Source organism: Gorilla gorilla, chromosome 6 (assembly GCF_029281585.2).
Source record: "Gorilla gorilla gorilla isolate KB3781 chromosome 6, NHGRI_mGorGor1-v2.1_pri, whole genome shotgun sequence".
Taxonomy (NCBI): domain Eukaryota; kingdom Metazoa; phylum Chordata; class Mammalia; order Primates; family Hominidae; genus Gorilla; species Gorilla gorilla.
In genome coordinates, this window is record NC_073230.2 from 11,667,711 (window position 1) to 11,694,149 (window position 26,439).

The window sequence follows — 26,439 nt, forward strand, 5'->3', positions numbered from 1 at the left end:
ATAAATCTTTTCATTTTATGACATTTAGACTTTTACTGAGTTGAAAATAACATCTAATAACATTTTTTATTCTATACGGAGGCACAGACATGTATGTATATGATCTGTGTAGGAGCCCCCCGTAAAAGTCACTTTGTGTTCTATTCTCCCAGCCCCTGGGGCCCCCAGCTTTCTGGCGTTCTCAGAAATAACCTCCACCACGCTCAATGTGTCCTGGGGCGAGCCTGCGGCGGCCAACGGCATCCTGCAGGGCTATCGGGTGGTGTACGAGCCCTTGGCCCCTGTACAAGGTAAGACCCCGGGTTGGGGAGATGGGAGCGCGGGCCACACCAGTTCCCAGCCCTCTGCAGTCTACACCGTGAGCCGCACCTGACCGCTTCTGTGGGCCAGGAGCCTTCTGGCGCCTGAAGTGGGGGGTTTTGGAATCTGAGCTGGACGGGGCTGGAGCTGAGTGCGTGGGGAGCGGGGACTCGCGGGGAAAGGCCTGTGAGGAAAAGCTGAGCCAAGACCAGACCTCTGTGTTCTGAGACCAGAAGGGCACTCTCCCTATGAAGCTGTGTCATATATGCCCTTCACCCTGTCTCTGTCACACTCAAGACATTCCTGTCCTCTTCCTCCCAAGATGTTTGTCCTGTGGTCGCCAACAGAGACCACCCAGGGTTCCACTTGAAGCCACGCCTCACAACACAGGCCTTTGGCTACCTTCAGCATCCTAGGAGGGATGCTGGCATCCCCGTGTCTTAGCACCCTGGTGCTCCCCTTGCTCATCCGTCCCCTCAGCGGACATCTATGCAGCTCCTGTTCTACATGCTGGAAAAGCCAAGACATGCTCCAGATGCTGGAATCGAGGACCTGGGAAAGCCAGGATTTTGACTGGCTTATTTATCAGGACCCTGGCTTTCCTGCGTCCAGGCAGTTCCTATTCCAGGGCAGAGGTAACACACAGGTAATTAAATCAGCAAACAACAGCCCGAGCGTGATCAGTGCTTTGGAGGAAAGAGAGGAGGGCTAACACAAGAGGCTTAGGGAAGAGACCGGAGTGACAAGGGCCCGGACACACAAGAATCCCGGGGAAGATCTTCCGAAGGGAGGATCCACCAATCTAGGGGCCCACAGTGGGCAGAGCTTGGGTGGTGCTGGTGGCTGGAGCTTGGTGAGTGGGGTGCAGGCACTGCAGGCCACAGCACATGGGGCTATGGCATATCCCACTGGAGAGTGACACAGGAGCAGGAGGACCTGACCTCCCCAAGATCAGGATCCCTCGGGCCGAATCCCCCGTCTCAGTGTCACGATGGAAAGAAGCTATCGTTCATCTCCACACTTCCTAGATCAACCGGAAACAGCTTCCAGAGAAGAGCAGGGAAGGTGTTGCCAACACAGAGGACTTTGAAAGAGGAAATGTCAGGGGCTTGACAATGAGTGACAGGTGAAAACGGAAGGTGGAATGCAGATGGCTCGGAGGAGAACGGGTGGCAGAGATTCTGTAGACCAGGGAGTGAGGAGGCCGGCCGGGGCTGTGGCATCATCCTACAGGAGAGCGGCGAGAAGGGGAACGGTGCGGGGGCAGGGGAGGAGGGCTCAGATCGGGTGTGTGTTGAAGGTGAAGCTGGTGGGGTATTGGCATGAAGCGGAGGAATGGGGGTTGCGGGCAGGTGGCTCTGCCCTGCTGTGCATGTGGCCGTTGCTCTGCACCTGCTGGGTCAGTGCACACCCTGCTCAGGTATTTGTTCTTGTTTTTGTTTTCGTTTTTTTTGAGACGGAGTCTTGCTGTGTCACCCAGGCTGGAGTGCAGTGGCACGATTTCTGCTCACTGCAAGCTCCGCTTCCCGGGTTTGCACCATTCTCCTGCCTCAGCCTCCCGAGTAGCTGGGACTACAGGCGCCCACCACCACGCCCGGCTAACTTTTTGTATTTTTAGTAGAGACAGGGTTTCACCATGTTAGCCAGGATGGTCTCGATCTCCTAACCTTGTGATCCACCTGCCTCGGCCTCCCAAAGTGCTGGGATTACAGGCGTGAACCACTGTGCCCGGCCCCTGCTCAGGTGTTATTCCAGTGCCTTCTGTGTCCCTCTCTCCTGCCATCCAGACACCAATGTGTCCGCCAAAGATTCCGGTCTGGGAGGCACGTCTTTCCCACCACACTAGGGTGAACTACAAGTCCAGCTGTCTCTGCCTTATGGCCCAGGGCAAGTTTCCCCCTGTAATATACACAGACAGACTGTAAAAATTATAGATTATTTAATGTCTGCGAGGAAAAAATACAACGAGCACATCAAAGAATATCGGCGCTCCATTTAAAGCCGTGATAAAAGTTTCCTTTAAAAATAAGCACATTTAGATGAAACAGAGAGTTGATTTGATGAAGAAAATTTAAGCACTAGATTTTTATTTCACTGAATCTCAGATGCCATTCACTGTAAGATTCATCGTTATTTTATGAAGTGCTCAGAAAGAAAAAATGCTCCCAATAAACCAGGGCCCAATACTTTTGTATCATCAATTCTGAGCTGCATCCCAAATCGGAGATGTGAAAATCCAAGAAAGAAAGAAAAAAATCACATCTTAGACAATCGATGGACTTTGGTAAATAACAGTAGAGGTGAGATGTGGGCGTGGTTTTTGAACCAGCAGAGAGGGCATGGGAGGGACGTGGATTTAGTGTGGCCACTTCGAGGGGCGGCCGGGATCTGTTGTGACCTTCCGAGTACCCAGCACCTGCCTGGGAGCCAGGGGGCCTGGACGAGGCTGCCTTCGAGGTCCCACAGCAGAGGCCCAGAAGCAGGCATGCCATTTGCTCTTGCTTGTCCTGCAGGGAGAAACAGTAGAGAATTTTGGAGACACACACAGGTTCCATGAGCCTATGTTACAAATGCCTTTTCAAGGGTCATAACCAACGAGGACCATTTAAATGAGAATTGACTGTGAAAGCTTCATAGTTCTGATTGACCTATGAGTCCTTCGTAATCAAAGACAGCTCAGTTTTTCCCATTCTTCCTCAAGTAAGTGACTGGTTCTGCTCCCCAGTCTTCTGCGTTAATGGATTTGCAGAATCTCCGTGGAAACTCCATGGTGTGTGCCTCTGGTCTTCTCTCCGGGGCTGCTGCTCTTAGTCTTGTCAGAAAGTGCTTCATGGGCTGGGCACGGGGGCCTGTAATCCCAGCACTTTGGGAGGCCGAGGTGGGCGGATCACAAGGTCAAGAGATCGAGACCATCCTGGCCAACATGGTGAAACCCCGTTTCTACTAAAAATAGAAAAATTGGCTGGGTGCAGTGGCTCACACCTGTAATCCCAGCACTTTGGGAGGACAAGGCAACTGGATCATGAGGTCAGGAGTTCAAGACCAGCCTGGCCAAGATGGTGAAACCCCATCTCTACTAAAAATACAAAAAATTAGCTGGGCATGGTGGCACGCACCTGTGATCCCAGCTACTCCAAAGGCTGAGGCAGAGAATTGCTTAATCCTGGGAGGCGGAGGTGGCAGTGAGCTGAGATCGTGCCACTGCACTCCAGCCTGGGCGACAGAGCAAGACTCCGTCTCAAAAAAAAAAAAAAGAAAAAACAAAAATTAGCTGGGCATGGTGGCATGTGCCTGTAGTCCCAGTTACTCGGGAGGCTGAGGCAGGAGAATGGGTTGAACCCGGGAGGTGGAGGCTGCAGTGAGCCGAGATCGCACCACTGCACTCCAGCCTGGTGACAGAGCGAGATTCTGTCTCAAAAAAAAAAAAAAAACAAACCAGTACTTCATTCCAGGCAAGGCCATTCCATGGGTCATTACCCAGTCGGAAGTGCCGCACAGGGGCCTCGATGTGTTGGGTCCTCTTCTCTCTGCAGTTGCACTCCCCTAGAATTGTTTCTTGGCTTCTACCAAACCTTCCCCCTAGCCCGGTCTCCCAGACACAAGACCCTGCACATCTGGCTTCCCTTGTGTTTTCAGTGTTGCCGTTTCTTGTTCGTTTCATGACAGTTTTTGCATCACTGGGAAACTCAAAGCATTCGGAAGATTTTTAGACAATCCTTTCAGCGTGTCCCGCTCACACGGGCATTCTGTGTTCTCGCTATACACAGGCACCCCCCAGGTATAATCACAGTGATAAGTGATGTTTGTTGAGCTCAAGTCGGGCACTGTGCTGAGCACTTAATATCCGCTATCTCCAAATCCTCAGAACGGCTCTACCTTGTGGCTGCAGCTTTTCTTCTCCTCCCGCAGACAGAGAGATTGGGCTCAGAGCCACGAAGACATTTGCCCAAGGCCTGCGTTTTGAAAATAATGAAGAGGGTTGGGATTTGAACCCAGGTGTTCTGAGTCCAGAGCCAAGGCCTAAACTGCTCCATGATGGGCAGAAAGCGTCTGGAGCACTTGTGTTTCTGAAAGTAAATGTGAAGGTGAACTTCAGAGATGGAGCACGAGGAGGATTCACTAAAGCGTTTTATATTCTAGACAAATCACTGGCTGCACAGCCGAGTAGGGGGCCTGTCTCGCCCCTGGATGGCAACAGGTGGAGTCACTTTAGTCACAACCGTTTTCGCCTCTTTTCACAAATAACAAGACCGTCCGTCACCAGCCTTGTCTCTTTTGTCTCTTGCGAAGGGCTGGTTCCTTCAGCCTGGATTTTCCTGGCTTTGCAACCAAGGCAATGTGCTCTGAGATTAGAGCGAGAGGGGAGCAGCACTGTCTTGCTTCGCAGCTCCCTCCTTGGCTCTGCAGGCTGAGGGGCGGCCAGGATCTCAGCAGAAACAGCTCCATCAGGCCCCCCGGGTGTCAGGAAGAACAAGCCATGCAGACCCCCCAAGTTTGGGCTTGCTGGGGGCTTGGGCACGTTCCAGACTTCCGATTCCTGCACATCAGTCAAGCAGCGGATCCAGGTGTGGATTGCCCAGCAGTGCTGGTGACATGAGGCATCCAGCCCCCACCCAATGGCCTTATAGAGCTGCCTCTAGACACGACACCTGGCTCTGACTAAGCCATGGGGCCCCCGCCGGGGTCTTTCCCGCCACAACACCGTCAGGCTGCAGGCACCATCAGCCGTGGTCCGGCTCCAGCCGGGATGAGCCTGAGTCTGGCTATAGGTTCCAGATCCCTCCTGGCTTCTCCCTCGGGCAGGACTCAGCAACCCTGCCCCCCAGTGCCACCCAGGTGGACCTCATGGCTGCCTGGGGAAGGCCCTCCTCACCACGAATGCCAGCAGAGCCTCGGGACCCTGGTGCTCACCTGTCTCCCCTGATGGTATTGGCCAGAACGCTGGCTCACGGAGACACTAACCCCAGGCCTGTCCGACAAGCCACATCCCGTACCCACATACACCAGGAGAAGAACGTGGACCAAGAGAGGATGGCAGATCAGACTCACTGAGTCAGCTTATATCTCATCGGGGCGCCAGAGCACTGGCATCTGATGAAGATTCCCAGTTGGCGGGTGGTGAAGGTGGAGGTGGCAGAGGCAGAGGGGCCCATCGCTCCCTTCTCCTGAGTCCAGGCCTTGGGCGGAGTCCCCCAAACCGACTCTGTGCTGGGCCACGGGACTCGCTTCAGCCAGCGGGACAATAGCTGTCATGAGGCAAGCGGATTCAAAAGCATTTGCACGTGGGAGGCACCCTGGTCCTCCTGCTGCCCTTGGAACCCAGCCACCATGTGAACACACCTGGGCTGGCCTGTGGGGTGACAGTCACGCACGGCCCAGCATGGGAGAGGGGCCACCTGGGCCAGCCAACCCCCAGTGAGACTCACTGTGTGACCGCAGACATGCTGAGTCCAGTGCAGGCCAGCCCGGCCAAAGGACTGCCCCGCAGTACGGGAGCTGGTTTGGTGGTGGTGGTTTTGAGCCACTCGGTTTTGGAGTGGTTTGGTTCACAGCCATGCACGAGAGAGGTACAGCAGGTGAGGAGTCCATGTTGGTTATGGAGCACCTATTACTTGATGCGTTCTTAGACAGTAGTCAGAGTTGGGGTCCTGACTATTGGCTGGGCACTCCCACTCATCCCCCCTGCCCTGCTCCACTGCTCACCGTGGTCCTATGAGGTAAGCGCTGCCAACCTTAGAGCAGAGGGAGAAACTGAGGACTCTGCAGAGACCACATGTCCTGCCCAGCCTCACACAGGGAGCAAGCAGTGGGCTTCAGACCACTCCCATCCCCGTTCCTGCATTCTCTCTTCCTCCCAGCTGACTGCAGATATCACAACCGGCCTTGGCAGGAACGTGGTTCAGGAAGCACTCATCCTGGCGGCTGCTCCCTGCCTGCAGGCATTTCTGAGTGTCTTGGCCTGCTGAGGCTGGGGAAGCGAGGACGTGAACTCTCTGTTGAATGTGGGAGGATGCTGGGATAGCTTGAAAAGGACGACAACACCACACGATGGAGTGTGGCCAAGGGCAGGGTGGTTGAACAGAAGGCAACGACTGGGAAAAAGCAAAGCAGCTTCGTGCGCCCCGTGGAGGTCACACCATACAGCCCTCGCTGCCCTGCACCTCCACACCCAGACCGGCCTCGCCCCACGGCCGCTGCTCCCACTCTCACCCAGAGGGGCTGCACTCCTGTCTGCTCCTCCCCGAGGCCCCCAGGAGACAACTGTGCCTGCGTGGGGGACTCTGAAAAATCCAGACTCTAACCCTTTCACTGTTGCATCAGGATTCCCAATGGGGAACCACAAAAGCGGTAACTGGACCTCCACGTGACTTTCAATATTTTGCTCATGGAGTCTGTGCGTGTCCCAGGGAAACGGTTGCAAACGCAGTGAAACATCAGGCATCCTTGAAGTATATTGTGATGACAAAATATTTTAAAATATGGTAAAGATAGTTAAAAAGTAAACTGATCTCACCTGGTAGGGGCTCTGCGGGGTCTTCTGACCTCTTTCCACACCTCCTCACCCAGAACCAGGGCTGTGCCTGACATCTGCAAACTCCTGGCCGGGCATTGACCAGTCGGGCCAAGGCAAATAGAGGGTACAGCATTTACCCGGTATGGGCAGCTCCTCTAGTCACTCCACTGTGAACACAGTCGTGGCTCATCCTGTGTGCTGGGCAGAGCCCAGGGCCATCCCTAGCCATCCCCATCACTCTAGAGAACACTCCTGGAACCCCTGGGACATCACATTGTCCAGAGCACCAGGCCACCTGGTGCACCACACCACCCGGAGCATCACACCACCCGGAGCACCAGGCCACCTGGAGCACCACACCACCCAGAGCATCACACCACCCGGAGCAACAGGCCACCTGGAGCACCACACCACCCGGAGCACCAGGCCACCTGGAGCACCACACCACCCGGAGCACCAGGCCACCTGGAGCACCACACCACCTGGAGCTTCAGGCCACCCGGAGCATCACACCACCCGGAGCACCAGGCCACCTGGAGCACCACACCACCTGGAGCTTCAGGCCACCCGGAGCATCACACCACCCGGAGCACCAGGCCACCTGGAGCACCACACCACCCAGAGCATCACACCACCCGGAGCAACAGGCCACCTGGAGCACCACACCACCTGGAGCACCAGGCCACCCGGAGCATCACACCACCTGGAGCACCAGGCCACCCGGAGCACCACACTACCTGGAGCACCAGGCCACCCGGAGCATCACACCACCTGGAGCAGCAGGCCACCCGGAGCATCACACCACCTGGAGCACCAGGCCACTGGAACGCCACACCACTTGGAGCACCAGGCTACCTAGAGCACCAGGTCACCTGGAGCAGCGTAACACCTAGAGTGCCAGGTCACCTAGAGCACTAGGCCACCGGAGCGCCAGGCCACCCGCAGCACCACACCACCCTGAGCGCCAGGCCTCCTGGAGCACCAGGCCACTTGAGCACTCAGCCATGTGCTTGGGAATCCGATTTTATGGGAGAGCTATTTTTACATTTTTTAAAATGTTTTTAATGGTGGTGGTTTATGGGATTGTACCCTGAGGCTTTGTAGTGCTGGGCATGATTTAAAAATTGATTAAATAAATAAAATTCTGACACACCTGAGATGGGGAGAAGGCCAGGCTGGCTCTGCCTCCTGTGGGATAGAATTTGCAAAATCTGTACCTGGGTTTGTTTTTGCTCCAGGGAGAAGGAAGGCATTTTTAACAATGAAAAAAAAAGTTGCTCTCTAGAATCACTTTACATTGGACAGGACCCAGTTTGTGTGTTGATGACAGTCACTATGTGCACAAACTGCCATCCTCATCACCTCTCTGAGCAATGGAAGGTCAGTGCTCACACATGCCCCATTCCTCTACAGGAAAACCCAGATTTGGAGGGTCACTCAAAAGTAGCCAAAATTGGCCCTGGGCACGGTGGCTCATGGGAGGCCGAGGTGGGCAGATCACTTGAGGTCAGGAGTTTAAGACCAGCCTGGCCAACATGGTGAAACTAAAAATACAAAAATTAGCCAGGCATGGTGGCATGCGCCTGTAATCCCAGCTACTCATGAGGCTAAGGCAGGAGAATTGCTTGAACTCAGGAGGTGGAGGTTGCAGTGAGCTGGGATCGCACCACTGCACTCCAGCCTGGATGACAGAGCGAGACTCCGTCTCAAAAAAAAAAAAAAAAAAAAAAAAAGCCAAAATCGCTCTGAAATAATTCGGAAGAAAATAATTTAGCTGAATACATGTTTGTTAAAAGGCATAATATATGAAAACACTGAACCAGCTAGAAGGTATGTTGGAGATTTTTAGGATAAGAGAAATTTGCTTTGATGGCTTTGAAAGACGGACCCGTTTTGTAGTAGGAAGGCGCTTTGTTCTGTTCTGAAGTGGAGATGACTGGGGTATTCCAGGTGCTGACTAGCAGCACACGACCCTCCTGCACCAAGGGCAGCCGTTTCTCAGGGCTGACAGCAGGAGGGCAGGGCTGGGCAGGTGGACTCAGGACAGTGGGTGTCACTCACCAAGGGCAGCTCTTCTCAGGGATGCTCCTTGGAAGATGAGCTCTGCCAATCAGTCCATCCTGGAAGTACCACACCTTGATATCCTCCTCCAAGAGCTGCCTGGTGGAGATTAATCTATTGAAAGTTCTGAGAAGTCCAGCAGTTGAGAACTTATCTAACTTTTTTTTTTTAATGCATCATTTTCAAACTTGTTTAACCAAAGAACTTGATTTTTCCTTCTGGAAAATGCTGCATATGTGTAATTTTCAATATTGTCTCCCCTAAAATGTGAAATCTCCATTTTCTATTTCTAGGTAATCCAACCAGAAAGACTTTTGCATAATCACTTGTTTATAACATCCCATAGGTTTGAGGACGTTTGTCTCTATGTTGCCATCGTCCTCTGAATCGAGGCATCAATACTTGCAGTGAAATTAATTAATTTTTTAAATCCTGGCTTCAGAGTCCACAGATGAAGTTCTTATGACTCATTTGAGGCCTGTAGGCCGCAAGTTGGCCAACCCAGGCAGGCTACAGCCTCCTCGTGGGGTCTAACTAGATGGAGTATCTTCCTATATCTTGTATACACTCCCTGTGTTAATCTGTTCTCACACTGCTAATAAAGACATACTTGAGACTGGGTAATTTATAAAGTAAAGAGGTTTAATGGACTCACAGTTCCACATGGCTGGGGAGGCCTCACAATCATAGTGGAAGGCAAAGGAGAAGCAAAGTCACATCTTACATGGTGGCAGGCAAGAGAGCATGTGCGGGTAACCTCCCATTTATAAAACCGTCAGATCTCATGAGACTTATTCACTACCACGAGAACAGAATGGGAGAAACAGCCCTCATGATTCAATTATCTCCCCCAGGCCCCACCTTGACAAGTGGGGATTATTACAATTCAAGGTGAGATTTGGGTGGGGACACAGCCAAACCCTATCACTCCCCTCCCTCGTGACTATGTCAGGAAGCTTGCAGTCACCTTAGAAGTGACACCAGACTTTGCACAGCTCAGAGCCAAGTGGGAAGGGACATTCCCCGGAGTGTCCAACCTGGAGACTGGCAAGACCCCCTGCCTTCCCCCGCCCCCGCTCCTCCCTCCCCACTCCTCCCTCATATCATTCCTGAGACGGCAGCCTCCCCCTTTTGTGTTGTAAGCCTCAGTTGTTTTCTTTGTCAGCACCCGCTTACCAAGCTTAAGCTCTAATTACACTTATCTGTGCTGAAAATTGGCTATTATCACCACATAAACTCCTAATAGTAAGAAATACTTCCTTAGCAAACTGCAGGGACCGCTTTCCTTGTTATCGCAACAGAACAGACAGTGGACAGTTGCTTCTCCAGGCTGAACCCCCTTGCTTCCTTTGCTTCTGGCGGCTGCAGGGGTGAGCAAGGTGGTGACCGTGGAAGTGAGAGGGAACTGGCAGCGCTGGCTGAAGGTGCGTGACCTCACCAAGGGAGTGACCTATTTCTTCCATGTCCAAGCGCGGACCATCACCTACGGGCCCGAGCTCCAAGCCAATATCACAGCCGGGCCAGCCGAGGGTAAGTGGAACTCCAGGGGCAGACAATGTCAATTGCAACTTTAGCCTCCCGCCTCCTGCTTCACTAAGCTGAGATCCGTCTACATGCTCAGCAAGGCGATGTTAGCGGCCGAGAGCTGGCATCAACTTGGGGATGTCTGGGCAACATGGACGTCTTCAAAAGCACGTGTCAACATGGACTTTGATGGTGGGCTTGTTACATCCATGAGCACATTGTTAAATATTAAGCATGTAAAGTTTTAGTTGTTTTTTTTGTTTGTTTGTTTTTGAGAAATCTTAAGAGGAGAATAACTGAATTTGGCATTTGAAATCAGAAAATTTTAAAGTTTTCCAGGTCATGGGGAAGAAGCATGTACCTTCCCACTTATCCAACTGTTCTACCCTTTGCTTAAAGACAGGAAGGCGTGGGCTGCAGAACCGGCATTCAGGGAGTGCTGCTTAGTCCCAGGCACAGTGCGGGGTGCCCTGCACGTGCCAGCTCTTTCAGGCCCTCTTCAGGTTTTTTTGTTGTTGTTTGTTTTTTGAGACAGGGTCTCACTCTGTCACCCAAGCTGGAGTGCAGCGGCATGATCATAGCTCACTCTAGCCTCAACCTCCCCCGGCTCAAGCGATCCCCCCGCCTCACCCTCCTGAGTAGCTGGGCTACAGGTGCAAGCCACCACACCTGGCTACTTTTTTTTGTATTTTGTAGAGACAAGTTTTTGCAATGTTGCCCAGGCTGGTCTCAAACTCCTGGGCTCAAGCGATCCACCTATCTCAGCCTCCCAAAGTGGCTTACAGGCGTGAGCCACCACGCCCGGCCTTGCCTCCCTGTTATTAAGATGAAAAACCATGGGTGCGTGAGGTTAAGTAACCTGCCCAGACACTCTGCAGCCTCGACCGGTCTGACCCCCACTGTGAAATCTCACAGGATGGGATGTGAGCCCCCCAGGGCTGATGCCTCACCTCTCTTTTCTTCTTTATCCGGCAGGATCCCCGGGCTCGCCTAGAGATGTCCTGGTCACCAAGTCCGCCTCTGAACTGACGCTGCAGTGGACTGAGGGACACTCTGGCGACACACCCACCACGGGCTACGTGATCGAGGCCCGGCCCTCAGGTAGGGTGGCAGGCCCCACAAACGGGGTCTCAGCCCAGCGGACGGCGATGCTTCTAAGACTGTGTCGGGGGCTTCCGTCACTTTCTCTTTCAGCATTTTCCCCCCACAAAGCTGAGACCAAGAGGGCGGTTTTGGTGAAAGAAGACGTCCATGGCTCACTCAGCTCCTCCCAGTCTTCATAGTCACAACTGTGCCGTTCACCTTAAGGGCATACGCTTTGGGATGTTTTAGCCCCAGGACACTTACTTAGGATGATAATGGTTATTCCTAGAAACAGGTGAATGAGAACTTAGGGACACCAAAAGGCATTTTCGAAGTCATCCATGAATGTTTTCAGGGACTCATGTCAGGGTTCTAAATGTTTGCTGCCGAGATGGAAAACGTCAGGCTTGTTTCTGATAATACGAAGATTCTTATTAATAGTGAAACCGACACATCGTTTGCTTCATTTTTTAAGCTTCCAAAAATGAGGTCTAAGATCCATTTCCAGCCTTATTCGCCAGAATAATTTTTTTCACCCTTCCTTCCATTTGCCTTTAATAACTAAGGATGGGCGTTATTGGGAAATGAGTTTCTGATCAGGTGCGTCGGATATGACTGCTTGGAGCTAGTGGGTATCACCTAACACAGAAAGCACGGAACAGCTCCAATATGACCTTCAGACAGTTGCACAGTTAATCATGAACATCTGAGCGTGAAAATATGTGATGTGTCAGGGACGCTATTCAGGAAGCAAACCATCAAACCCTGCCTGCCAATCTGGCAGGACCGCGGTGCTAGGAACTGCTTTAGTCTAATACTTAAACAGGCTATTAGACCAAGAGGAAAGACCCCAAAGCTACATCTGTCACTGTGTCAGGACACTCGTTTCCTCCTCCCCCACCAAATTGCTTTTGAAAGATTATTAGTTACAAGTGCCTTCTAGAAACTTCTTTATTTTATTTTATTTATTTTTTTTTTTTGAGACAGTCTCTCTCTCTGTCACCCAGGCTGGAGTGCAGTCGTGCAATCTCAGCTCCCTGCAACCTCTGCCTCCTGGGTTCAAGCAATTCTCCTGCCTCAGCCTCCCGAGTAGCTGGGATTACAGGCACCCACCATCACGCCCGGCTAGTTTTTATATTTTTAGTAGAGAGGGGGTTTCACCATGTTGGCCAGGCTGGTCTCAAACTCCTGACCTCAACTGATCTACCCTCCTCGGCCTCCCAAAGTGACAGGATTACAGGCCTGAGCCACGGCGCCCAGCCGCCTTCTAGAAACTTCTAAGGAGAAACCTAGTGCATAAGCGTGAAAAAGCCAAAGGCAACATAAACATTTCTTTGGCTCAGTGACTCAGAAATCCAGATGTGCTTGCCTGGGGGACCCTGAGAGTATCTTTTCTCTAGGGCATCTGTCCTGTTGTAGAAACAGAGGGTCCTGAGTTGGTAAAGTATGTGAGTTTGGCAGGGGCCTCCTGTGGTCACTGCCTGTGAAAGCCCATGGCCCCTCACACAGCCAGCTGGCCCTCTGCTAATGACTTTGATTCAAGAGCACTTTCAGAGATTGACAGGAGCTGAGACGTGTGGGTTCTGGGGCCAAATTGAGGCTTTGTGGAGGCCAAGAGGGAGGGAGCTGGTGGCAGGGAGCAGCCCAGACTTAAGAAACCACTTCAGACACTTTCTTCCCCATATCCAGGGAGAGCACCTATTTCTTCCTCAACTTTTCCAGCCTGGGTGACAGAGCAAGACTCCGTCTCAAAAAAAAAAAAGTTTCTAGAAGGCACTTGTAACTAATAATCTTTCAAAAGCAGGTTGGTGGGGGAGGAGGGAACGAATGTCCTGACACAGTGACAGATATAACAGATAGGATCCAGGCATTCACAAATAGAATTCAGGAGATCTGTGAGCTTGGATGGGGAAAATACACATTTTATTTTCACTGACCTCTAACTAGAATTTGGCATTTCTTTTAATTATGGATGCAGGCACATTCGTTATCCAGGGCTGCCTTAGCAAAGTCCCACAAACTAGGCAGCCTCCACAACAGACATGGGTTGTCTCACAGTTCTGGAGGCCGGAAGCCCACAGTCAAGGTGGCAGCAGGGCAGGCTCCTCCTGAGGCTGTGAGGGAGGATCTGTTTCCTATAACCTCTCCCCCAGCTTCTGATGGTTACAGGCCATCCTGGGTGATCTGGGGCTGACAGGTGCTTCACCCATCTCTGCCTTCATCTTCCCATGGTGATCTCCCTGTATGTGTGTCTGCATCTCGGTTTTATCTTTTATGAGGACGCCAGTCATACTAGACTGGAGACCCACTCTACTCCTGAAGGACTTCATCCTAACTAATTACATCCGCAACTACCCTATTTCCAAATAAGCTCATTGGGAGGTATTGGGGGTTCGGACTTCAACGTATGAATTTGCAGTCTGGGGCAGAGACATAATTCAATGCATAGTATTAGCTAAGAAACCACATAACTCATAGCAGGACCTGTGACACTTCCAGGAGTACTTTCGTATGACTTCCCCGCCATTGCAGATATTTCACAATGCTGTTTAGATGTGTCCTTATGTTGAAATCACAGTCATTTGTAGACTCTCTGCTGGACCTTGTTGGCTAATGAGTCCATGAAGCGTAGACTTTTGAGTTGTGCTGGGATAACGGTGGCCGCAGGTCACCTAAACCCAACTCTTCATATGTCTTCCAAGGAACCACGTCGCTAAACAAGTTAGTGCAAAGAAAACCACCCATAATCCACGCCTCCAGCATTACCTGGAGACACGAGTTCCCAGGAACCTGCAGGTGCCTCCAGGTGATCGTAGGCATTACCAGTTCTATTACTCCGTTCTCACATTGCCATAAATAAATGTCTGAGACTGAGTAATTTATAAAGAAAAAAAGTTTAGTTTGCTCACGGTTCTGCAGGCTGTACAGGAAGCATGGTGGCTTTCCTTCTGGGGAGGCCCCAGGAAATCATGGGGAGACCCCAGGAAGCTTCCAATCATGGCAGAAAGCCAACAGGGAGCCGGCACGCCACATGGCTGGGGCAGGAGGAAGAGAGTGAGTGGGGAGGTGCCACACATTTTTAAACAACCAGGTCTCATGAGAACTCACTCCCTATTGTGAGAACAGCACCAAAGGGGTGGTCCTAAAACCATTCATGAGAAACCCACTGCTGTGATCCAAACACCTCCCACCAGGCCCCTCCCCCAGCACCGGGGACGATAATTCAACCTGAGATTTGTGTGGGGACACAGAGCCAAACAATATCACCAGTAGAATTGGTTTCCTTTTCAATTTTACTTTATATATCTACAACCATTCTGAGAAAGTGTCCTTGAGCCAACAGATTGCCACAGGGACCCATGGTGCCGAGAGCAGATTAAAACGCCTGTAATCCCAGCACTTTGGGAGGCCGAGGTGGGCGGATCACTTGAGGTCAGGAGTTCAAGACCAGCCTGACCAACATGGTGAAACCCAGTCTTTACGACAAATAGAAAAAAATTAGCCAGGTGTGGTGGCACGCACCTATAGTCCCAGCTACTCAGGAAGCTGAGGCAGGAGAATTGCTTGAACCCAGAAGGCGGAGGTTGCGGTGAGCTGAGATGACACCACTGCACTCTAGCCCGGGCAACAGAGTGAGACTCTGTCTGAAAAAAAAAAAAAAAAGACACCCGCACCAGAAAACCACAGAAGGGCCTGGCTATGAAACTTCCTCCTCCCTGAACGCCTGCCTCCCTGACTACAGATTAAGGATCCCACCAGATGGGTGGCTGTCACAGGGTCACAGAAGGAGGCATTCTGGATCTCGACCGCATCCCTGCCCATGTCCCAGTTGTGAGATTGCAGCACAGTTTTGCAGGATGTTACCACTGGGGGACACTGGGTAAAGGATACACAGACTTGCTCTCCCTTGTTTCTTACAACCGCTTGGGACTCTTCAACTACCTCAAAATGATATGTTTAGCATCAAGTAATGATTTAAAAAGCCACGGTGTCCGTCCTCCCCAGCCTGCTCGAACAAGCACACCAATGTGTCTTTGAGCACTCTTGTGTGGGAGAGCAGCCTGTGGGATGGGGCGGCACCAGCCAGACACGGGTGCCTGGGCTCAGCCTCTTAACGCTGTGAACACATCTCGACATTTTCCAGGCAGCGATAAGGCATTGGTTCTCAGGCTTGCCGAGGGAGCCCTTGACTTTCTCCTCAGGTTCTCATATGCTGCTCCGCCGGCTGCACGAAGGGAACAGGACGCCTGTTGGTTACTGGTGCAGCCCAGGGAGCCTGGCAGGCCGTGCAGATTAGAAGTAATTGGCGTGTCGGCAAGGGCTTCACACTGGGCCCACGCCTCAGAGGGGCTTGCCTAACATGGAGAAGCTTCTGAAGTCAGCTGAGTCTGAGCTCAGCAGGGTTGGGGCCAGTGTGTGGAAACTGACCCACAGGGGACCAAGATGTGACAACAGACTTATCAAGAAGACCCCAGCTTTTTCGGCGAGGGCTGAAGATCCTGCACTTACTTCTGCTTGGCTGCTCAACATTCAAAAGCAGGTCGCCAACGATCTCCCCTTTCGGATCATGAAGGGAACCCAAGCAGGCCGTGGGACCCGTGTTCTTTCATGGGAAGTTGAGACGCCCCCTCCCTTCTATGACTAAGGCCAGCAGCAGCTCAGGCAAGTGAAACGCTTTATGGATTGTCAATATTTAAGCACCTTGCTGGTACCTGAGGGCTTTGGATCTCAGCTGTCATCCATTACAGGCCTCATTACACAAAACATTAAATGCTGTATCATCTCATTTTCCCACCGAAGCTCCCTGGCAAGACGTTCTCCAGGTGGGGTGTGGTTTGCTCCAGGTGCAATGAATGGGCCCCGTTTTGTATTGGGAGGGACCACACAGGGGCCCTCACCGCTGGGTATCTGGGAAATGGGCACTCGGTGCCAGGCAGCCCCTCTGGCCCAGGTGGTTGGCTCAGCCTGATGTCTCTCTATCCAGCTGAGTCTCTACCTTGCCCCTGGGAGACAAGACACTCATCAGCTTTGTTGCTGCTTTGCAGAGGGCGGCCAGCGGGCCTGGGCAGCCCGGGCAGATGGCAGTGGAGCGTGCTGCCCTCCCATCCCCATCCTTCCTTCCACCCCCGCACATTCTACTGCATAGCCCGTGTTGCTGTGGCCATGTGGAGACGCAGAACTGAGCAGCAGCTAATGAAATTAGCACCAGGCTAGAACACAAATCCCCTCTTATTCCTGGAGAGGGCGCTCCATGAGTGTGAGCCCAAGGACACCGCCACCAGCTTCCGCCAGCATGGCCCAGCCCACACGTTCCTTTCTCTGGCTGTGCGTAAGTTTCCTCCAAATCGGTGTTGCAAAACTCCCTGGAAGGCACTGGAAACTATGCACTGGGCATATGCAGATGATCTATTTACACAGATTATTCTAAGGCATTTTACTGGGTAGATCATGAAGCCTAATTTACATATTTACACAATAGACTGGAATGACACTAAAGGAACTATAAATATATTTTCCTCTCCAAAGCAGCCATGAAATACATATTTAGAAAGTGCCCAATGCAGGCAGATATTGTATTGCTTTTTTTTTTTTCTTAAATAGTGTGTATAGCCCAGAGACGAGGGCTGGTGGCTAGAGGACAGGTCCCGTGCCTGATGGGGACACCCCCCAGCCGGAGGCCTGGACTGCTGTCCACTGGTAGTCCCCTGGGGGCTTCCCAGTTCCCTCCCCATTGATTTTGTTCAATTTCAGTCTTTGGCAACGGGAGTTTTCAAGTGAATAAGGAAGAAAATCAGTATTTCTCTGAAGGTTTGACATCCATAGAAGTTCCAAGTCAGCAGGTTCAGCAAGAGGAGGCTGCTGCCATGGCTCTGATGGTGCCCGGTCCCCTCATGTGGTGCTTGTCTTTCTCATAAGCGCGTTTCTGACAGCTTGTCAGCCCGGCTTCCCACCCCTTCCTGGGGTCAGCCTGCAACACAGGCTGTCTTTCTTCGTCATCTTAACATGCAATGCATTTTGCCTCCTGCCTTGAATGAGGATCCGATGGAAGGTAACTGTCTTTTTTTTAAATCGGATGTATTTAGCCTCGTGTTTAAGCCCCACCAGCTTCAGTAAAATTTCTAACCTGGATTGATCATTTATACAAAAAGAAATGGCAGTATTTAAGAAATAAACAACTGACAGGCTTGCATTTGCTCTGAGCTGCAGGCTGACAGTCAAGCGGTTGGTTGTGTGAGTGCGTGGAACCAGAAATCTCAGGCGGTGAATGACGGTTTCATTCAGCATGGAGACCCTGTTTAATTGTCCATGAAATCAAACTTTTGTATTGGCGTGACGTCGGCCCTAATACGTGCAGCACACAGCTCCGTTCTGGGCATTGGAGAGATAAATTGAGTGCAAACCCTTGGACGTGCTGCGCTGGGCTCCAGCTCAATTCAGAAAAGAGGTGATCATGTTTCTGGGTGTATTAGGACATTGTCTGGGAACAGATGTGCCTCCTACCGCTTGGGCGGGGGGAGATGCTGGCACCAGAAGCTAACAGCTGACTCATTCTGTCAGCTGGAGACAAGCATGGATGGATAGCAGAACCTATTTATACAGAAAAGATTTGTTTTTTCAAGGATCTTCAATATTAGCCACTTACTTCCGTTGTTTAAGTGGACAAATCACGCCATAAAAAATGAAGATGCATAGTTCATATTCTTTAAAGAAAAGCCGCCTCAATGGGAAGCTGAACTGGCTCTTGCTTTTTCCCACTCAGCCTTCCTTCTGAGGTGGACAGGATTGGAGGTTGTGGTGACAGCGTGGCTTCTTCAGGAATATTTTGGAAAGTCCTTTTCTCAGTGGCTTCCCACTTTCTTAATGGTATTTCTCCAATGGTGTTTCAGTAACAAGAGTCCAGGAAGGTGCTCTTTCGGGCAGCCAGGAAGGAAAGACCAAGCACGATAGACAGGTGTGATTTGCAGTCACGCCACCATGAGGGCACCTCCGCCTTCCACAGACATGAAGTGGCAGGTCCAGCCCAGAGGTGGACAGTACCCACAGGAAGTTCAAACCCTGGGCCTCAGCAGGGGACTTGATGCCTGCATCAGTCATTTTGGGGGATCAGTGATCTGGGGATGTGGCTTTTTAGGGGACATGACTGTCCTCTTCCAGCCGGGCATTGCTTTTCTTTTTTCTTTTTGAAACAGAGTCTCGCTCTGTTGCCCAGGCTGGAGTGCAGTGGTGCAATCTCGGCTCACTGCAACCTCCACCTCCTGGGATCAAGCGATTCTCCTGCCTCAGCCTCCTGAGTAGCTGGGATTACAGGAGCGTGCCATCATACCCAGCTAATTTTTGTAATTTTAGTAGAGACGGGGTTTCACCATGTTGGTCAGGCTGGTCTTGAACTCCTGACCTCGTGATCTGTCTACCTCGGTCTCCCAAAGTGCTGGGATTACAGGCGGGAGCCACTGCACCTGGTCCTTGCTTTTCCTACAACGGCAACACAGCTCGTTCAGTGGGGAAGAGAAACCAGGCTGGCTCTTCCGGACATCCCAGAGAGCTGACCCTAGCCTGGGTGATTGACAAGTGGCTGACTGTGTGCCCAGAATTGCCTTTAAAAAGGATGAGGCCCTGCTGTCCTCTCGAGTGTTGACTGAGATGGGAATCCAGGCGCTGGGGACTGTCCAGAGCATGGAAAAGTCGGTTGCATAAATCTCATTTTTGCTAATAGTTCTGTAATGTTATTTTCCCCCTAATTTGTAGAGATACTTTTCTCCATCATTGATTTATTGAGATATTTAACAGCATAATACAAATGAGAAAAACAATCCACAGTTGAGAAACAGAGTGGACGCCTTACCAGCTGCCAAATTTTTTTCTTACCCACTCGTGATCGTGGTGTAAATATTACTACGAGATAAGTAGCCTGGTGAATTATAGCTAGAGTGGAAAATATGCTATTTTGGGAAAGGCAGAATTAAGCAGAATAAAAATGGGAACATTTTCTTCTGTTAATTCAGAAGGAAATTATCTTGGTATGACATTCCCCCTCACCCAACATTTTTGAGTGTAAATGGATTGCTAAATAAATCGTTCTGCGTTAAGATTCTGTATCAATATTTTAAAATGTTATTATGAAAAATGCACACAATTCCTGGAGCTATGACAGAGTGCTTAAAATAAAATGTGGCCTTTAGGTGATGGTACAGGAAGGGAGAATCATTTTTTTTTTTCCTCAGGAGCAGGAAAGCATTACAGAAACATTAATGCAAAAGACATTCAGAGAATCCACTCCGGAAGTGTTCAGACCTTCTCAGAACAGTCTGAAGAAATCCTTCACTTTCTTAGTGCCTTAATTTCAATGGCTTTAAGCAACACCCAGTTTATAAGAGTCTGTATTTGGTCTTTAGTGTCTATTACAACATAAAATTGTCTATCTTTTTAGAGGAAAAATACAATTCATTCAATATATAAAGCCCTTAAAATAGTGACTTGCTCACAGTAAGCAGTAAGTAAAATAGTGGTGGTTATTATTTATTGAAAGCCTGCTGTACTAGGCCCTGAGAAAGGCCATGGGATACAAAGAGGAATGCAGGGGTTGGGGGTGGGATAGATGGGTGGATGGGTGGAAGGAAGAATGGATGGATAATGGATGGATGGATGGATGGATGGAAGGAGGGGGACACAGGAGGAAGGAAGGAAGGAAGGGTGGGTGGGCAGGCAGATGGATGGGAGGTGGATGAGTGGGTGGCTGGTGGGTGAGTGGATGGATAGATGAATGGAAGGAAGGAAGGGTGGGTGGGTGGGTGGATGGATGGGTAGGTAGATGAGTAGATGTGTGGATGGATGGATGAATGGATAGATGGATAGGTGGATGGGTGAGTGGGTGGATGAATGGATGAATGGATGGGTGGGTGGATGAATGAATTGATGAAGGAAGGATGAATGGATGGATGGATGAATGAATGGACGGATGCCTGGATGGATAGATGGATGGATGGCTAGAGGGAAGGGAAGGGAGGGCAGGGGAGGGAAGGGGAGGAAAGGGAAGGGAAGGGAGGGCACAGGAGGAGAGGGAAGGGGAGTGGAGGGCAGGGGGAAGGAAGGAGGGAGGGAGGGAAGGAAGGTTGGTTACATGGATGAATGGAAGGAAGGAAGGAAAAATGGATGGATGGATAGAAGGAAGGAAGAATGGATGGATAATGGATGGATGATGGATGGTTGGATGATTACATAGGAAGATGGATCATGGAAAGATGGACGGAAGGATGGATGGATAGATGATAGCTGGAGGGAAGGAAGGAAGAATGGAATGGATGGATGGTTACATGGATGGATGGGTGGATGGATGATGCTAAGCCTGATGGTGTGAACAGGCAGGTAAATGTGCTGATGTGATTTAGAAGCCCATTGGTGGAAGCAGTCATCCCTTCCTGGAACGTGGGGTGGGGTCAAGGTTGACCTCGAAAAGATGAGTCTGAGGGGGCAAAAGGACTCTTGATTTTCCTCCATCCCCTGTCCACAGGCTGTGGGTAAGTCATTAGAACAGCAATCTCATCTGATTCCCTGATGGATGGCACAGGGTCTGATCAAAGAGTGGACAGCATTTGTGGATGAATAAGGGAGTGAGGCAGGGGAGAAGGGGGCAACAGTTCTCCAGGTCAAGAGGAGGCCTGGACAGAGTAAATGCACAAGGCTTCCCTGACCATTCTTAAGCCAAACTCACATATGACAATATAAACCACATACAACCAGCATAAACTACATACAGCCGGCAATCTGTGTGTGAACCTCAGCATCCTAGGAGAAAGAAGGTAGGCTTAGGCTCTGGCTTGCCATTCTGACATTATTAGTGGTGATGAGTGTCTTGGTGAGAAATGGCTGTAAATGAGAATATTTAGAAATAATGGCCAGGCATAGTGGCTCATGCCTATAATTCCAGCACTTTGAGAGGCCAAGGCAGGCAGATGGCTTGTGCTCGGCAGTTCGAGCCCAGCCTGGGCAACATAGGGAGACCCTGTCACTACAAAAAAAAAAAAAAAATTAACAACTGAGCCAGGCGTGGTGGTGCACGCCTGTAGTCCCAGCTATCCAGGAGACTGAGGCAGGAGGATCACTTGAGTCCAGTAGTTTGAGGCTGCAGTGAGCTATGATTGCACCACTGTACTCCAGCCTGTGTGGACAGAGGAGGGCCCGGTCTCAAAAAAAAAAAAAAAGAAAAGGAAAGGAGGAAGAAGGAAGAAAGAGCAAGAGAGAAAGCAAGCAGAGAGGGAGGGAGGGAGGGAAGATCAGTATTATACTACCTTTCTGCCAGTGGAGAGATTTGTACCTTTAAAATGTCATTCACGTCTATTCCTCATTAACCTGTGACTGTAAGGACTTAGTCGGTGCAAATTCTAAATCCTCTGCAAATACAGACAGATAAAATAGCAATTTTCTGCCTGTTTACTGTTGGGCTAATCCATCTGAGTGTACCTGGTGATTCCAGGTGGGTGATAAGGTTGGTTTCCGGAGCAGTCTCAGTGCCCATAGAGTAGTCAGCACGAGTACACACATATCCAAATGGGTTTTCCCTCACCAGATTTCCTGCTTTGTAAAAGATCTCATAGCTGCGCCTAGAAAAGCAAATACAGTTCATGAAGGATTGCTACTTCAAATGAACATTTTGGCCCTGAGCCTACTTTTTTTTTTTTTTTTAACCAAACAACCTCCTTAGAATTGAATTTATATTTTATCTTACAAACACACGTACAGCACTTACTATGTGTGAGGCACTGTCCTAAGCACTTTATAAATATTAACTTACTTAATCCTCGAAGCAAATCTATGATGAAGATGCCTTTGTTATCACCATTCTACAGACAAGGGTCAGAGAGTTTCCGTTCTTTGTCTAAAGCCACACAGCTAATTGAATTGGGCCAGGCTTTGCAAAGAGGCTGTCTAGCTCCAGGCTCCAGCAGCCCTTGCAGCCCTGATGCTGTAGTGTCATAAGTTTTTTTCTTTCTTTTTTTTTTCCTTTTTTCTTTTTTCTTTTCTTTTTTTTTTTTTTTTTTTTTTGTTATAATGTGAAGTCATAAAAATTGCAAAGTTCTTTGTTTGTTTTTTGAGATAGAGTCTCACTCTGTTACCCAGGCTGGAGTGCAATGGCACAATCTCAGCTCACTGCAACCTCAACCTCCCAGGCTCAAGCAATCCTCCTGCTTCAGCCTCTTGAGTAGTAGTAGGGACCACAGGTGCATGCCACCATGCCTGGCTAATTTTTAAAATTGTGCGTATATATGTTTCCCTGTGTTGCCCAGGCTGGTCTCGAGCTCTGGGCTCAAGCAGTCCTGTAACCTCAGCCTCTCAAAGTACTGGGATAACAGGCATGAGCCACCATGCCTGGCTCATCGTGGTTCTTTAGAACAAATCTCACTGATCACATTTCTTTTGCTCTGTGGCTGGAGAGATGCCTCAGAACCCAACTCATGTGCCTCTAACTTCCTCTCTATGTCTGATTTTAATTTTAAATTTATTAATGGCTTTAATTTCGAATTTATTCATGTTTTCCTATATGTGAGGTTTATAATAAATCATACATACATATATTTACTGTGGTGAGATATGCATAACCTAACATTTCCCACTATGACCATTTCAAGTGTCCAGTTCGGTAGCATTGAGCACGTTGTTCTACAACCATCACACCATTCATCTCCAGAACGCTCTTCGTCTTGCAAAACTGAGACTCCGTCCCCATTCAGCACTCACTCTGCGTCCAGTGCCCCTGATGCCTCATCCAGGGCTGCTGCAAGCTGACCCACCGGGCAGGTGCATGGGGCTTGCACCTGGGACTTCGCACTTCTAACCTCTGCTCTCGCCTCCCCATCCCTCTTGCAGATGAAGGCTTATGGGACATGTTTGTGAAGGACATCCCGCGGAGCGCCACATCCTACACCCTCAGCCTGGATAAGCTCCGGCAAGGAGTGACTTACGAGTTCCGGGTGGTGGCTGTGAATGAGGCGGGCTACGGGGAGCCCAGCAACCCCTCCACGGCCGTGTCAGGTAGGCCCTCCCAGGGAGGTCTGTCTTCTTCTGAAGGACTAGAGGGAGAAATGGGGTCGAGGGGGACCCAGGGAGGTCTGTCTTCTCCTGAAGGATGGGAGGGAGAAATGGGGTCAAGGGGTACCCAGGGAGGTCTGTCTTCTTCTGAAGGATGGGAGGGAGAAATAGGGTCAAGGGGGACCCAGGGAGGTCTGTCTTCTCCTGAAGGACGGGAGGGAGAAATGGGGTCAAGGGGTACCCAGGGAGGTCTGTCTTCTTCTGAAGGATGGGAGGGAGAAATAGGGTCAAGGGGGACCCAGGGAGGTCTGTCTTCTGAAGGATGGGAGGGAGAAATGGGGTCGAGGAGGACCCAGGGAGGTCTGTCTTCTCCTGAAGGATGGGAGGGAGAAATGGAGTTGAGGGGGACCCAGGGAGGTCTGTCTTCTTCTGAAGGATGGGAGGGAGAAATGGAGTTGAGGGGGACCCAGGGAGGTCTGTCTTCTCCTGAAGGATGGGAGAGAGAAATGGGGTCAAGGGGTACCCAGGGAGGTCTGTCTTCTCCTGAAGGATGGGAGGGAGAAATAGGGTCGAGGGGGACCCAGGGAGGTCTGTCTTCTCCTGAAGGACGGGAGAGAGAAATGGAGTTGAGGGGGACCCAGGGAGGTCTGTCTTCTTCTGAAGGATGGGAGGGAGAAATGGAGTTGAGGGGGACCCAGGAAGGTCTGTCTTCTTCTGAAGGATGGGAGAGAGAAATGGAGTCGAGCGGGACGAAAGGGACACACATCTGCTGCTGTAGGTGTCTCCAGCTTAGTTGAGGTTCTGCCCAGGGAACATGTGGGTGGGGAGAGCAGTGCCAGTCTCCGGGTGCCTCCCCAGTGCCACCGATCCTCCTGGGCTGCTCCCTGCTTCCCTCTGGCCGGACCCCAGGCCCCAGAGCCTCCCCCAGCACCACCAGCAAGGCCCCTTATGGGCTTTGTGTCCACACTGCACCAGCAATTCCTAATGTGTTTCCTCATAGTTTTAAAAATCAGAGACACATGGAAGTGTCAGAGGCGTGAGCATGAGCCACGTGGTGTCCCCTCTGCAACAAAATCATTCCCAAGGAAAGCAGAGCCCCAATCCCCTTTGTTAGCTGACGCATCCTTGCCAGGGAGCATGTGTGATTTTGGAGGGGCAAGAACCACCCCGGCAGCCGTGGGGGAGCCCACAAGTGCCTGACAAGAGGTTACGTCTTCCCGGGACCTCCCAGAGAGCCAGCAGAGGGGCCGGGGATAGTAGCTGCTCTGGGCTCAAGGTGAGCAGTATTGCCGTCCCTGAGGATGGCGTGCAGGTGAAGGTACTGCCGATCCCAGGCTGGGCATTTCTTCACATGCTTCTTCACCTTCGCTGTGAGGTACCGCAGGCTCCAGAGGCCACCCTGGGTCCAGGTCCAGGTCTGCTCTCGGGAGTGGCAGAGAAGGCCAGGGCAGGGCTTCCTCCCCGAGAGCACCCGTGTTAGATTACAGACATGTCTGCAGTCAGCAGTCATGGCAGGGGCTACGACACACAGGGCGGGGGCCGTGACCTCGCCTGGGAATCAGGAAGGTGCCCGAAGCCTACCACAGGGGAAGGGAAACCTGCAGGAGGCAGAAGGTGGCGGAGAAAAAGTCCTGGTCACTGAAGAGCCGTGGGTGGGGGAGCTGGAGAGGGAGGGCCGGCAAAGCTGGTCCCTGGTTGTGGCCCCCCAGCCCCCCATGTGCCTGTGAGGGGCTCAACCCTGGCCGCACCTTAGGGTTGCTTGAGAAAGTTAAACACATACCCTCACTGGCCCCTCACCCCAGACAGTGACTTCCGTGGCTCCAGGCGTGACTTTCTTTACCCCGCGATGATTCTGTCGTGCAGACCGGCTGCAAGCCAGGACGCTGGGGGGTTCAGAGAGGGATGGGCTGTGTTTGAGGAGAGGGGATCTCAGCAGCATGAAGGGCAGGGAGGCTTCGGGGTCGGGGCAGCAGAGCCTCAGCCAGAAGCCCCAGGTAGGGCCAGCTCCGTTGTTGCTCTTCCTGGGATGATTAGGAAGAAGCTGTTCCTCTCCTCTGCGTTAGAGCTGCTTGAGCTACTGACTGCACTTGTTGAAACTGAACTTAGCCTTCGTCCTTTATGTGCTATGGGTTTGGAGGAACGACCCTGTGCTCGCCTGTGGGTGAGCGTGGGCCCTAAGCCTGGTACCTTGGCCTGGGAACATCCTTGAATTCCAGGGTTGCTCTGTGAGAGGGGCTGTGAGGAAGGGACCCAGAGGACCACCTGATTTTATTTTTTTTTGAGATGGAGTCTCACTCTGTTGCCCAGGCTGGAGTGCAGTGGCGCGATCTTAGCTCACTGCAACCTCCATCTCCCGGGTTCAATTGATTCTCCTGCCTCAGCTCACAAGCAGCTGAGATTACAAGCATGTGCCACCACGCCCGGCTAATTTTTGTATTTTTAGTAGAGACAGGGTTTCACCCTGTTGGCCAGGCTGGTCTCGAACTCCTGACCTCAAGTGATCCGCCTGCCTTGGCCTCCCAAAGTGCTGGGATTATAGGAGTGAGTCACGGCGCCCAGCTGACCACTTGATTTTTTAATGAGTAAGATTTAGAAAAAGCACAGATTTCTCATTTCCCTAATTTTAATTATGAATATTTTAAATGTACCCCAAAGTATAGAGAATGAGGAACCCTCAGCACCCCTCATCCTAATTCAGGGATCCAAGATTTACTGCCTGAGTTTTATCTGTGGAAAATTGGTACAGAGCAATTACACATGCACAGAAAGCCGGTTCCTCATGCGGAACGTGCACTTTGACCCCACTTCCCAGGGCCTGTGGTTCAGGTGTCTCTGAAACTCCATCGCACACAGAGCTGGCCTTGCCATGAGCTGGACCGCACTGAGCTCATCACATCCTTCAGGGAAGCCAGCAACCATCACCTGCTGGCGTC

At 51.1% G+C, this 26,439-nt stretch overlaps 1 protein-coding gene across 3 annotated transcripts in view; it reads left to right on the plus strand.

Moving 5' to 3' along the window:
- Positions 1-26,439, plus strand: part of SDK1 (sidekick cell adhesion molecule 1) — a 965,237-nt gene that overhangs the window by 909,595 nt on the left and 29,203 nt on the right. For all 3 annotated transcript variants that reach the window (XM_055346825.2, XM_055346826.2, XM_055346828.2), the window contains 4 exons: positions 153-290; positions 10,244-10,405; positions 11,375-11,500; positions 23,345-23,509. In XM_055346825.2, coding sequence (XP_055202800.1) covers positions 153-290; positions 10,244-10,405; positions 11,375-11,500; positions 23,345-23,509 — 591 coding nt within the window. The remainder of the gene's footprint in view (positions 1-152; positions 291-10,243; positions 10,406-11,374; positions 11,501-23,344; positions 23,510-26,439) is intronic.